Source organism: Thamnophis sirtalis, unplaced genomic scaffold (genome assembly GCF_051295495.1).
Source record: "Thamnophis sirtalis isolate CommonGarterSnake01/CBP01778 unplaced genomic scaffold, rThaSir2_p1.2 scaffold_3, whole genome shotgun sequence".
Lineage (NCBI taxonomy): Eukaryota > Metazoa > Chordata > Lepidosauria > Squamata > Natricidae > Thamnophis > Thamnophis sirtalis.
In genome coordinates this window covers 12,409,750-12,423,097 of record NW_028261383.1, presented here as the reverse complement: position 1 = coordinate 12,423,097, position 13,348 = coordinate 12,409,750, and the positions used below count along the sequence as shown (strand labels likewise).

The following is a 13,348-nucleotide window of genomic DNA, read 5'->3' as shown; positions in this document are numbered from 1 at the left end:
TTTGCTTTTAGTGGAGAAAAGAAAAGGAACGAAAGGAGATTCCACCCTCCCTGGACTCTGTCCAAGGGTTCATTTGGGTCTGATGGGATTAGGCAAAAAGATGGCCTGGATTTGATCTTTGTCATGTCCAAAAAAAATGAGGGCAAGTCTGAGAAGTAGGTCTGAAGTCCAAATGGAGGTCAGATGAAGTACAGATTGGAAGTGAAATGTACATTAGTCATGGAGTTAAAGGGAAGTGGGATTATTTCTAACACTGAATTTTTGAAATGTTGGACTAAGTAGCCTGGTATGTGCTGGTATCACTCATTAGGAGGAAAGAGGCTAATGGCAATAGAGTAGCCTCACCAACTTCCATTCTACAGTGGAGGAGGCAGTTTCTACTCATCCACTGCAGCTTCAATCCTTCTCTATCCTGGGCTTCTGCCTGGGTCTGTGAGTCCTCCAACTGCAACTGTATCTCTCCGCTTTCCTCTCCAGCCAAGTGCTCATCCGCTTGTTCCTCTAAAGGCCCCACTGAGGTTCCTGGGTTCACTTCTTCCTCCATCCCCTCCATTCCTGGCTTCGGGGCATCAGCATCTTTCAAACGTTCCTGCACAGTGAAATCTCCAGAGCTTTCCTTGTTGTTTGAATAGGCATCTGGGGAAGACTTCAGAGATGTTTCCTCTCTTCTTAGCTCTGTTTTCTCCCCACAGCCACCCTGTAGGGAAGGAAGCAACCAAAGAGGAGAAAGTTTTGCATTGCCGCTCCATATAAACAGGTCCTCCCTGAGCGAAGAGGTTATCCCTTCTCCCACCAGTGCTTCCTTCCTCTTTTCTCTCTTATACCTCCAGCTCATGATCACCAAGAAGCCTTTATCCAAGAGGGCCTCCCCCATCTTTTTCCAGTCTACCCTCTCTTTCTCCCCCTCCCCTCCTTCCTGGACAGAAAGCCCCCATTTTCCCAGGGTGCCCCACTTCTTGTTCCCAGCCCTTTTCCTGTCTCATTCTCCTTCCTTGGAGCTGGAGGGCCAGAGGAGATGAGCTTTGACTGATTTTTCCTTGTATAGGCACCAGATCAGAGGGTCCCCAAGAGGAGGGGTTGAGCCCCAGAGGAGCCCCAGAGGAGCCCATCGTCCCTCCATGGCTGCCTTGGGAAGACTTTGAGGATGGATTCCCCACCCCAACTATCCTGAAAGTATTGGCTCTCAGGTATTCTCCAAGCCCCAGGCTTTGCCTAAAATCAGAAATGAGGAGGTGATAAGCTGCCTGGGAAAGTCAAGGGAAATCATCAAAACAATTAAAAAGTGAAAGTTATAATATTTCGGACACGATGCAACACCCAGAAAAATACGGCATCCTTCACTTAATCCTCCAGGGAGAGATTGAAGGCAAATGAGGCCCAAGCAGAAGAAGAACATCATGGCTTCAAAATCTAAGGGACCGGTTTGGACAAAACGGTTCCACCACAAAACCGCGATGCCCTTATCCGCGCCGACATAAGTGCGGAGGCAAATCCGCGGCGTCCGAAGCGCTAATAAAAAAACGACCCTACCGCCGCAACAACAGCGCGGTGACAGAAGGGCGTTCTACATGCTTCGTTCTTTGCCTCCAAAGGTAGCCCTCCTCCTCCAGCTGACAGCGGCAGCGGGCACGGGGCAAAGCGGGCTGCCCAGCAGCAGCAGCCCGCGGGAAGGGTCCAGCTCAGCCGCGGGGGGCATCAGGAAGCGGAGGAGGACGCGGCAGCGGCGGCGGCTGAGGCTCTCCCGGGCCGGCGAAGCGGGCTTGCCCGGCGGAGGCAGGCTGCCCTCTTCTTCCTCAACAACATCTCCTTGGACGGGCGGCCTCCGCTGCCGGCGCCTCCCCCGCCGGCGCCTCCCCCGGAGGAAGAGGCAGGGCGGGCAGCGGCGGCGGCTGAGGCTGTCCCGGGGCCGGCGAAGCGGGCTTGCCCGGTAGCGGCGGCCGCCCATCCAAGGAGATGTTGTTGAGGAAGAAGAGGGCGGCCTGCCTCTGCCAGGCAAGCCCGCTTCGCCGGCCCCGGGAGAGCCTCAGCCGCTGCCGCTGCTGCGTCCTCCTCCGCCGCCAGGGCCCCCCGCGGGCTTCCTGCTGCCCTCCGCGGCTGAGCTGGACCCTTCCCGCGGGCTGCTGCTGCTGGGCAGCCCGCTTTGCCCCATGCCTGCTGCCGCTGTCAGCTGGAGGAGGAGGGCTACCTTTGGAGGCAAAGAACGAAGCATGTAGAACGCCCTTCTGTCACCGCGCTGTTGTCCCCGCGGTGATGACGCGCGATGATGACGTCGCGACTTTAGTGACGCGATTTAATCTCCGCTATTTTGCGTAGCGCGGTTTTGTCGTGCCACGGGACAAAACACAGCAGAACATAGGTGAAAGAGTGATCAATCCAAGGTAAATAAACTTTACATTTGGATTAAAAAGTGACCAGGAGCGAAATTTAGTGGCTATTTGACAGACAGGGGATTTAAACAGGGATGGGGGGAAGGTGCAGTGACAAAAACGGAAAGCCCTAGAAGACTTTTATCCCCAAAATTTGGACCTGGGAACATTAAAAACAATAAAAGCACTCGGAGGGAATTTTCCTTCCTTTCTTTTGCTACCTTTTCATATTTTTTGGAATAGACTTTGACAGCTTTTGACAGCTACAACACATTGCTTTAAGTGGAGAGGGAGCCATCTAGTGGTGAAAAGAAGATACTACAAGAAATAAAAATTTGTCAGGAGAAACCACTATTTGACCTTGAATGTAACAAAAAAAAGATACTTTGAAGCTGTGAGAATCAACAAAGAGGATTTGTTTTTGCAACAGTGTTTTGGATTGGACTTACTGTTTTGGTGGAAGATAGAAAGCAAATAAAAAGTGGAAGTGGACTTAGAAATTGGAAATAAGAAAAGGGAAAAAAGAACTCTAATCCTTGTGATATAATAGAAAGCTTAAAAAATTGTTAAACTAATTAAACAGATAATATGGATGTTTGGATGTACGTGACCCGTCAAAAGCGCGAACGTCATAAGTGCGCCGACAACACTGCGGCGCTAAAACCGCGATGTCAAAAGCGCGCCGACAACAGCGTGCCGACAGAAGCGCGATTTAATTTAAGGTAAGATTTACAGTTAGGTTTAGGGTTACGTTACAGCGCGCTTCTGTCGGCACGCTTTTGTTGGCGCGCTTTAGGGCTAATTAGTCGCTCATTCATCGCGCGGTTTTGTCACCGCGCTTTACACCGCGGTTTAGTCAGGCGCGCTTTTGTTGTGCGCGCATTTGTGGTGGAACCTGGATGTATAATGAAATACTTGATATGTTAAAAATGCACATAAAATGCTAAGTGGGGGGGAAACAGTGGCAACTCAGAGGGAACACTTAGAACAAGAAGGAGATAAGGAGAAAGAAAAGGGATTTATAAAGATCAGGAAGATATAATAGAAGGAAAAGAGATTGAAAAAGAAAAGAATTTAGATGATTATTCTGGGATTTACAGTTATGTACCCAAAAGAGACAAGGGAGAAGTGGCCCCAAAGAAGGGAAATAGCAAAGGTGGAGCCAACTGGGAAAGAAGAGGGGGAAAGTGGGGCAGATACTGAAACAACAAATTTAAAAAGAAGAAAAAAATTGGAAAGGGAAAATACAGGAATTTTAAGATCAAGAAAAAGAAAAAAAACTAGCCAAATGGGTGGAGAGAAGAGAATATGAGAGAAATGAAGTTCTTGAGAGATAAGAGAAAATGGCTGAAAGCAGGAAAGAAAGAAAAGGATTTACTAGTAGAATAGAATGAAACTTAGTAAATATAGCCAACGGTATATATTCAATAAAATGTGTGGGATATAGATTGAAATTACTATTTGTAGACAACTAATTAAATGAAATGTTTACTATATAAAATTAAACTTGAGTATATGTATTATTAATAGTAAAACAGAATAATAGATGGAAGCGATGTGTTAAATTTGATCAACTTTGAGAGGCAAAAGGGTATTGTTTATAGATTAAGAAAAAAATTAAATTAAGCGGGAGAATATGGAATAAAGCTAAGATGACTGAAACGTAAAATGGAAATATGGTGTAAAATGTAATATGCATAATAGAAGAGGTATAGGGGATGGGGTGGGAACCAGGACAACACTTTGTTCACAAAGTAAGTTAAAATATGTAACAAAGAATAAATGAATAAAACTTTGGGGAAAAAACCCACAGCAGCACTTTTCTGTGTGGCTGTTGATAAAAGGTAGAATCACCAACATGATCGCCAACGTCCGATGATGGATATGGTACAAGAAAAAGAAGATAATAGTGGGCCTCACCTCTGATGTCGTTTTGGGTGGGAACATCACCTGTGATTGAATCTCATCTTCAGCACCATCAGTAGGGGAAGAACAAAGTTTTTCTAAAGGAAAGTGATTGAGGGAAGTTGTCATTGCCTGATGGAGTTTTTTCCTGTAGGTCAGCATATAGCCTAATAGATGGCAAAGAGAGAAGATAACTAGTTTATTTCTGGAGCAGCAGCTCCTGCCTGAGATGGATTTAAGCTGAAGACCCCAAGGGGGCCAGGTGGTAAAACTGCCTGGATTGTAATTCAGCATCTTGATTTGTTTATTATAAATGAAAGGCAAAATTGTTGGCTGTCTAGAGGTGCTGACCATGGGGAAGTGGAAGGGACATTCCTGGGAGTTATTGAGAAATGATCAAGTTGAAACTGTCCATGTTCCTATTTGAGCTCCTATAGGACAACACCACTAGTGAAACCATTCAGAGGTGGCCAGCAGTGCTGTTCCCAGGAGGGGTTTCTATTAAATCAGGGGTCAGCAACCCGAGGCTCTGGAGCTGCACGTGGCTCTTTCATCCCTCTACTGCGGCTCCCAGTCCCTCAAAATATGCATCGCAACCACCAATGTGTGATACTTGCTGGCATGTGCATCTAATGAGCTTTTCGACCCCCAGTAGGCAAACCATAGAAAAATCCAGGAAAAGAAAAGTCTCAGAAGAAAACAGAACATTTAATGCTAGTTTTGTGGCTGCTCAGGAAATAGTGAGGCACGGGAAGGGTTTTGTGGCTCCTGGTGTTTTCTTTTCTGTGGGAAACGGGTCCAAATGCCTCTCTGAGTGTTTAAGGTTGCCGACCCCTGTACTAACTCATCAGTGACTTTTATTCAATGATGCTGCACCTCTGGGAATTCTGTTTTTGGTCCAAGAGAGAAGACGCTCCCCCACGTGTGTTTTGATTTATCCTCCAAAACCCCAATCCCAACCTATCCTCATAGGACCATGGCCACCATCAATTACTTTTAAGCAAGGATATTAGACTTTTGGGAATTGGTACAAGACAGATGGTGTTCCCCACATAATCCAAACATGACAGTTCTTAATCCAATTCTCACAACGTTTGTTTTGATTTATACTCCAGTCCCAACCCAGTAAGATCCAAGTACCACCAATCTTGTCTGATCTTGAAAAGCTAAGCAAGGTCTGACCGGTTTATCACTCTCATCTGAGACTGGCAAGCAAGCAAGACCAATTGCAAGCAAGTCAGAAGGCCCATCCTAGAGGAGAGAAATGGCAAAGCAATTCTGCCTTGTTGCTGAGAAAATGACCTGGTTGTGTTGAGCCACACTTGGTGAAGCTCAACTGAGGAAACACTTCCTACATCTCACATCTCTTGTTCTGAGCCTAGGAAGCAGAGACTCCTTCCATGGCCGGACCTTCCCTTCTGCAGTTGTCTGTCCCTTAGTGTGATTGCAAGTAGGGGCAGAAAGTATGGGTCACCTCTTTCCATTACCCCAACCTTTAACTGGATCTTCCCTGAAGGTCCCTCTTGCCAGGCACTAGGATCATCTTCAGGGCAAGATTATGGCTTTTTCTGGCAATTCAGACATTATTTATGGGACTTTTCTTTGACTCCTGAACCCCTGATATTTGATATTTGCTCCGCTGAAGAAAGTCCATGGGGGCCAAAGAGGCTCCCCCCCCCCAACAGCAGCAAGGTTGAACATTCTGAGATTTGCAGGAAATGGGAAAATGGCTGCACAGTTTCTTCTTCCTTCTTAATTCTCATTCGAAATTAGAATTGCAGGCAAAGGCCTTGTGGGGATCCTGGCTGCAAATGTCAGGGAGGTTCACTCCTATCACACCAGATCCATCAACACAGAAAGACACAGGATTTGGGGTCAATAGATGTATTTTGCTTACCAATCAGGCAGAGAGTCACAAGTATAAAAATCACTGAAGGAAATAACAGCCGTTCTAAAGAAAGAGAAAAATGGTTCTGATTAGACAAATGCTGACTTCCCTAACATGGAAATGCTGAGTAATGGAAGCTTTTCCCAACCTGAACTAGTTTTCAGGCAGTTCCCCCACCTGAAGGAAGCTTCCCTCCCCTCTGAGGGGCAGAAGGCCTTGAAGGGCAGAAGGAAGAACTACAACCAAGGCAGCAGGAAGATAAATGGTGCTTCAGCCTGGGCCAAGAAATCAGATTAAATAAATGTGTCTCGCAGATCCCTCCCTTCTTTACCTGGAGCTAAATGGAGGGAGGAGAAAGCATGTGCAGGTTGCAATAGTTAAGAATATTATAGTTTTGCAAAAGGAATAGTTCTGAAGTAGCCAGCATTGCTTTTTATCTTGCTGGGCTGTCAAAATCCAGCCTCCCTGGACCTCCAATTGTACATCCGGCACCATTGAAAGCCTGATCTGTGAACTCTGCAGCCAGCTCCAATCTCTCCTTATCGGAGGATCCAAATTTGGACCATAGCCACTCTGTAGGAGTGGCGGATCACCTAGCAGGTAGAGGGGAGCCACATCTCCCCTCCCTGATTAGGACAGCCCCCTCAGCTGACAGGGAGCAGCAGCAGCAAACATGGCTGCCATGAAGCGGAAGACAGCCTGAAAACCTAAGATTGTGCAGGAGGAGAGAAAGTGAGTTGCTTGTGAACTAGGTAAGAGATTATTTTTTAGTGAAAAATGATCCCAAGAAATTCAAGGGGGGAGCGTATGGGAACTATTGGCTAGCGGTGGAACAAGCACATTAAAAAAATCAGAATATTTAAGAAGAGAAATTTTTTAAAGAAAATTAAGGAAAGGAAAATTGAACTCTCAAAGTGAAGATGTGGGATTGAAAAGGTATTTTAAATAATACTAGAATTTGATGTGCAGCTTGTTTTTTTACAATTACAAATGTTGCCCTACTACTGGATTTATAATTTAAAACTATTAAAATTGGAATATTAGCATTATGCAGAGAGGCAGAACCAAGTGTAAGTCTGAGCGCCATCTGCTGCTAAAAGGAGAGCTGTGCAACTTTGGGACTGTTTAAATTGCTGGATTATAAATATCTACCTTAAAATTACTGGAAATTTATACAATAAACAAGACTTTTAACTAAGTGATTCTGAGTATTGTTGAACAAATTAAAGTGATTGGAACATCCTGGTTTCTTTTTTAAAAAATTGGATTGACTATAAAATGGAAGCAAGTGGAAACAAAGAAATGGAGCTGATCTACCAAGACATTAAGGATTTTATAAAAGAACAAAACAAGGAGATGAAAAAAAATTGGTTATATAGAACATATAGATAAAAAACTGGAAAATATAATACAAGGAACAACAAATAAAGAATAGGTGAAGGAGGAAAGAATGGAATCACTAGAACGAGCAGAGGAGTGGAAGACAACAACAAGAAGATATTAATACAATTGATGGTGAATAAGGGATTAGAACAGAAGGGAAATATTCTGAAAGATGTGAAAAGGAAATAGGAGAAACAGGAAAACAGCTGGAGAGAGGAAAGGGGGGTTAGAACAAGTATCCATAAAACTAGACAGTGGGGGGGAAAGGACGAACGGAGAGAAAACTAGAGGGCATAGTCATAACCATTCAAAAATGGTTCCACCACAAAACCGCGGTAGACTAAAGCGCGTGTGACTAAAGCGCGGTGACAAAACCGCACCGTCAAAACCGCGCGACAACAGCACGCCGACAGAAGCGCGCTGTAACATAATCCTAAAAATAACCCTAAACCTAACCCTAAACCTAACGCTAAACCTACCCTAAACCTACCCTAAACCTACCCTAAACCTAACCCTAACCCTAACCCTAAACCTAACCCTAAACCTTATCTTAAGTTACATCGCGCTTCTGTCGGCGCGCTGTTGTGGGCGTGCTTTTGACATCACGGTTTTAGCGCTGCGGTGTTGTCGGCACGCTTTTGACGTTCGCGGTTATGTCGGGTCACGTCAAAAATAGGTGAAATAAAAGAATTAAAAGAAATGTATGGGAGACAACCCTCCCTAAAAGAAGATTAAAAATTTGGATGAGGGTGAAAGATGTGGGATAAAGGAAAAGAAAAGGAATGTACAGCAAAATATGCTGTGAAAGTGTTTCAACAATGTGTATGAATATTAGAATTAGATAAGTTTAGTAACTGCTTTGTATGTTGTGTAAGAGATAAAAATCATTTTTGAATATATATGAGTAAGGTAATCATGTAATGTATATTATTATAATTATATAGGTTGAAAAGTAGTTTGTAAATTAGATAAATAGAATTTGTATAAGGATATTATTAAATATGTATTTAAAAGTGATTAACAGTGAAAAGCTAGGATTAAGTAATTTGAGATTAGATAAAGAAAGAATATATTGTCCCATCAGATAATTCTGACAGAAAACAAAACCTTGTTTCGTATCGCTCATATCTTCTATCTCCATATCATATCATGTTCTCATGTCTTTATTTTTAAGTCTCCACTTCCAACTCCACTCTCAATAATCACTTCTTTGCCACCAGTGGACACAGTCCTAAATTTCCTCCTTTCCTTTGGAAAATTTTAGATGACATAGCAGAAACCCAGTCAACATTGGTGAACAATCTACAATTTTTATTTATTTATTTAATAAATATATTTGCCACCCATCTCACCGAGATGTGACATGTTATACCCGCTCAGGCTCTCACCTGCTTCCTCCTTCCAGGCCAAGACCAGGGGCTCCTGCAAGCCCTCGTGCTCCAGGTAACACTGAAAACGGTCCCTCTTTTTGGGGTCGATCTCAATGCTGAGCCAGACATAATAGGTCCCATCTGAGTTGGGGGCCACGTTCCTATGGAGGGTCTCATTCTGGCAGACCTCTCCATCCCTCCTCCAGGTGGTCTGGATCTCCTTGGGGTAGAAACCAAAGGCCTGGCAGATGAGGACCTCCAGGCTGTCATCCACCACCTTGCGAGTCACTTTCCCCACGGGGGGCTCTGCAGAAACAGCAACAACAGAGTTCTCAGGATTTTCTGGTCTTTGTGTCAAGACAATTTAATAGGTAGTTAAGATTTCATTTGGTCATCTTCTCCCACTGCTCCCTCTCCTCTCCTGAATCTCTGGGACCCTCAAAAGATGGGAACACTGAACTCTTTAGCTTTACTTCTGAAAGGGACACATACCAAAATAATTGTACTGCTTGGGTGCTGATTTAGTTTGGATATCCCACATTGAATTTGTAAAAGTTGGTCCAGATGGAAATTAAGAAAAAAATCATCTTTTGGTTCAGCTGGATGTGAGAATTAAACTTTCTTCTTCTCTGCAAGATTTTCTCATGGAAATGCCAATGGATCTCAGCCTCCATCGGTTGCTTAATTAGTTTCATTGGTTTTTATCTTTGAAAAACTTATTTTAGGGGGCATTGAAGATGTTTCCCCCAATGCTGTCCTTCTGTAGTTTGATTTGGTAAGTGCCCACATCTCTTCCTGTCCGGCATGTGAAGGTGCAGATAAAATATTGGGGGGGGGGGAATGGCAAAACCAGGGCCCATTGGGTGACTCACCTGTCTGAAGAAGAGCCTCCTTCTGGTAAGGCAGGTATTTCTGCATCATGTTAATGCAGGTCTCCTCCAGGTAGACTTTGTTTCTCTCAGACATCCCTCGATCCTCCTCCCACTCCTCCTTGACCTTCTGGGCCTGGGGCTGAGCTGCCACCCATCTCAGGGTCTCCTTGTCGAAGCTGATGAAGTCCTTCCCATTGTAGCCATACTGCAAAAACCCTCCTTTGCTCCCGTCTTCTCTGAGCTCACAGCCCAAATTCACCTGCCAGGTGTGAAGCCCTGAAAAATGGGATAGGAATAATCCAGAGTTCCTCTCGCCTGGACACCCCACCATTGATTCAAATGTTTACTTCCATCCCACCAGCTGAACCTGAAGCTGAAATACTGTTGTGGCCCACCAGCAGCCACCAGAGCTGGCAGCTGATTCGGACAGTGAAGAGGTTGGGGAGGAACATGTGCCAGTCCTGGAGTCTGGGGAAGCCTCTGATGAGGGCTCTTTGTTGGAGGCAGAGAGGGGGCCAGAGCCATATGCCAGTTATCATCTGCCTTCAGAGTCAGACATCAGTGAGGCAGACAAATAGCTGGAGCCTGTTCCCAGGGTGCCCATGCGCAGAGTTGCCAGACAAGGAGGCCTCCTGCAGCACTCTGCCTGCTGAAAATGGGCTGCGGGAGGTTGTGTGCAGCCTGTTTCTGGCTGGCAGAGGTACTATGGGCCGGTCCTTTGATATTTCCAGGTCGGCCCCAAGGGCCAGATCTAAGCACCCTGTGGGGCAGATCCAGATTGGGGGCCTTGAATTTGACACCCCTGCTTTACAGAAAAGGATATCTCACCATTATGCTCTTTGCAGCCATTGGTGTTCAAACAATATTTTCCTTTCCATATCATGTCAACCATCCAAGGTTCAAGCCACCTACTTTTTATTTTTTGCCGGCTTTGAAGATTTTCAATCATGGTTGTCCCAAAGCTGCTTTTTACCAACACTTTTGAAAAAAAGCACCTCTGGGATTTTGCCTGCTTGCCTCTCCTGATAATTAAGTGGCAAGAGGCCAAAAGTAAGATTGGAGGGAGAATTTGGGATTTGAAAGCCTCTGTTTACCTCCAGCCTTGTGGTTGAGTTTTGATAGCCACTCCAGGTCAGCCCCAAACACCCTTTCAAGGGCCACGAGGATCGTTGTATCCACCCTCTCCAACCAGGGTACCATCTTTATGGTGTTGTCGTCATATTGAGTGATGGGCTGATCATCCAGGTGGACCATGGAGAGGAGCTCCAGCAGTCCCTGGCTGGATTCTGACACCCTCAGATAGGAATAGCACAAAGAGTGCCTGGGGGAGCCTGGAAACAGAACAGGGTAAAGGCTAGTGTTAAGTTAGGGGTGAGAATGGAGACAAGGCCTGAGTGAATTCAGCAAAGTTCTTTTTATTAGTTGATAAGAACAACAGTAACAGCCTGGCTGACAGCGCTGCTTTCACAGGGATCTGTCAGCCGGCCAACGAATCCGATTAAAGTATGTTCCCGCTTCAATAGCGAACCTGAGTTAGAACTTCATCAGCTAGTTTCAGCTATTTATTTCAATACGTAACAGGTAATTGGGGGGGGGGGGGTGTCTGCAGCTCTAGCTCCTCCCTTGCTGCTATCATGAAAAGCAGCTCTGAAACAGGAGACCAACCATCTGCTGTACTTTGGAGGACTCCAGTCATGAAATTAACCCCGAAAGAAGTTTTCAAGCAACTCTTGGCTGACCTTGGAAACAGCTGGGCACATCTGGGGAGGGGAACCTCAGGGTTGATATAGTTGCTGGTGGAGCTGACCCCCCCACCTGACCTTACATACTGAAAGCCAAATCTGGTTCTAGGGTCTGCCTCAGTTTACCTTCCCAATAAGCAACTGAGTCCGAAGATCATTTAAAAGCAGTTTATTAGGGCACCCTGATAAAGTGAGGTCTCTCTATGTAAAGGAAGAGAGAACCTCAAGCTCCAGGTTTTTTATAGTTAACACAACAAATAAAATACCAGAGGAAAGTTGATTGGACAGAATAAACGTAACCTCCTCTTTGCATAAGAAATCAGTTCTACGCAGTCAAACATGTTACATATTTGCATCTCACGATATCACACATGTTCGTTAAAATGAGGCCTGACACATCAGAAGGGGTGTAACTGTAACATCATTTTAAAAGAGAGAAAATAAATCAAATTAAAATGCAAGGCAACTATGTTAGCTAACAAATAACAAAACCCATGTTATTTGCCCCTCAGTACCAGAGGTGGGTATTCAGCCATTTCTGACAGGATCTGAAGAACCAGTAGTGGAAATTCTGAGTAGTTCAGAGAACCAGCAAAAAGACTGGCCCCGCCCCTGTTTCCTCCCAGCCTCCCAGCTGATCTTCTTTTCTTGCCCTGAACAGGAGGGTGAAGCTGGAAAGCAGGTTAGGGGGGGGGGGAATTGGGATATTGCAGTATCCTTCCCCTGCCATGGCCACAAAGCCACACCACACCCACAAAGCCACGCCCACAGAACCTGTAGTAAAAAAACTTGAATCCCACCACTGCTGAATACCCAGTGCCCGGAGGACCAGCAGGACACAAGCTGCTTGTAGCTTCACAGCAGAGTAAAGAGTATGGAGACTTCAGAATCCGGGAAGCTGCACCACACACAGAAAGACAAACTCATCCTGAGTTAGATACAAATTAACAGAGTTGGAAGGGACCTTGTTGGTCATCTAGTCAAACCCCTGCCCAAGCAGAAGAGCCTACACCATTTCTGACAAATGGCAGTCCAGTCTCTTCTTGAAAGCTCCCACAACCTCTGAAGGCAACTTCTGTTCCATGGGTTCATTGTCTTCACTGTCAGAAAGTTCCTCCTTATTTCCAGGTTGACTCTCTCCTTGTTCAGTTTCTATCTATTATTCCTCGTCTGGCATTCAGGTGCTTTGGAAAATTGCTTTTTCTCTCCTCAAGAGGGAGCTGATTGGCGGCTCAGCCTTTGGCAGACTGGAGGGGGGGCAGGATAGAGAGGAGGAGGAGGAGGAGGAGGAGGTGTGGACCTTGAGTTGTAAACATTTGCTGCTGACGTTCACTCCTTGATTATAATTTTATTTAGAATTGATGATAAATTAAACACCAAATGTTATATTGTCCCACAGAAGCCACAAATTACACAGGTCTGGGACTAAAAAGCTGTTTGATTATTTTCATCTAATTTCCATGTATTTTTGTGTGCTGAAAACAAATAAAATATTGGGGGAAAAAACTCCTAGATGTCATGATTTGCCATAACATACAAAATTGTCTTCAAATTGCCTCTGGGGATGTGGACAAGGCCATACGAGCTGTGAGTGCCTTCACCTGTATACTGGACCCGTGTCCCTCCTGGCTGGTTGCTAACAGCAGTGAGGTGACACGAGGCTGGATCCAGGCGGTTTTCACCGCCTCCCTTCGGGAGGGGCACTTCCCCGCCGCACTTAAAGCGGCGGTGGTGAGACCCCCCCTGAAGAAACCATCTTTGGATCCAGCCGTTTTTAACAATTACCGTCCAGTCTCCAACCTCCCCTTTGTTGGGAAGGTTG

General features: G+C 45.3%; 2 protein-coding genes across 3 annotated transcripts in view; one reads left to right on the top strand and one right to left on the bottom strand.

The window, feature by feature from the left end:
• The window catches only part of LOC106552957 (major histocompatibility complex class I-related protein 1-like), a 554,120-nt gene that overhangs the window by 348,240 nt on the left and 192,532 nt on the right, over window positions 1-13,348 (top strand). The window lies entirely within an intron of this gene.
• Window positions 275-11,899, bottom strand: LOC148047197 (major histocompatibility complex class I-related protein 1-like). The gene is made up of 6 exons (XM_087711121.1): window positions 11,881-11,899; window positions 10,879-11,115; window positions 9,785-10,060; window positions 8,931-9,218; window positions 4,287-4,438; window positions 275-697 (listed from the first exon to the last, which is right to left on the bottom strand). The coding sequence occupies exons 1-6, from the start codon at window positions 11,897-11,899 to the stop codon at window positions 275-277; spliced, it is 1,395 nt and encodes a 464-aa protein (XP_087567247.1).

Coding starts and splice junctions, on each gene's coding strand:
- LOC148047197 (XM_087711121.1), bottom strand. Junction 10,061..10,878: donor ACTCAACCACAAGGCTGGAG/GTAAACAGAGGC, acceptor CCCATTTTTCAG/GGCTTCACACCTGGCAGGTG. Junction 4,439..8,930: donor GGCCTGGAAGGAGGAAGCAG/GTGAGAGCCTGA, acceptor GCCATCTATTAG/GCTATATGCTGACCTACAGG.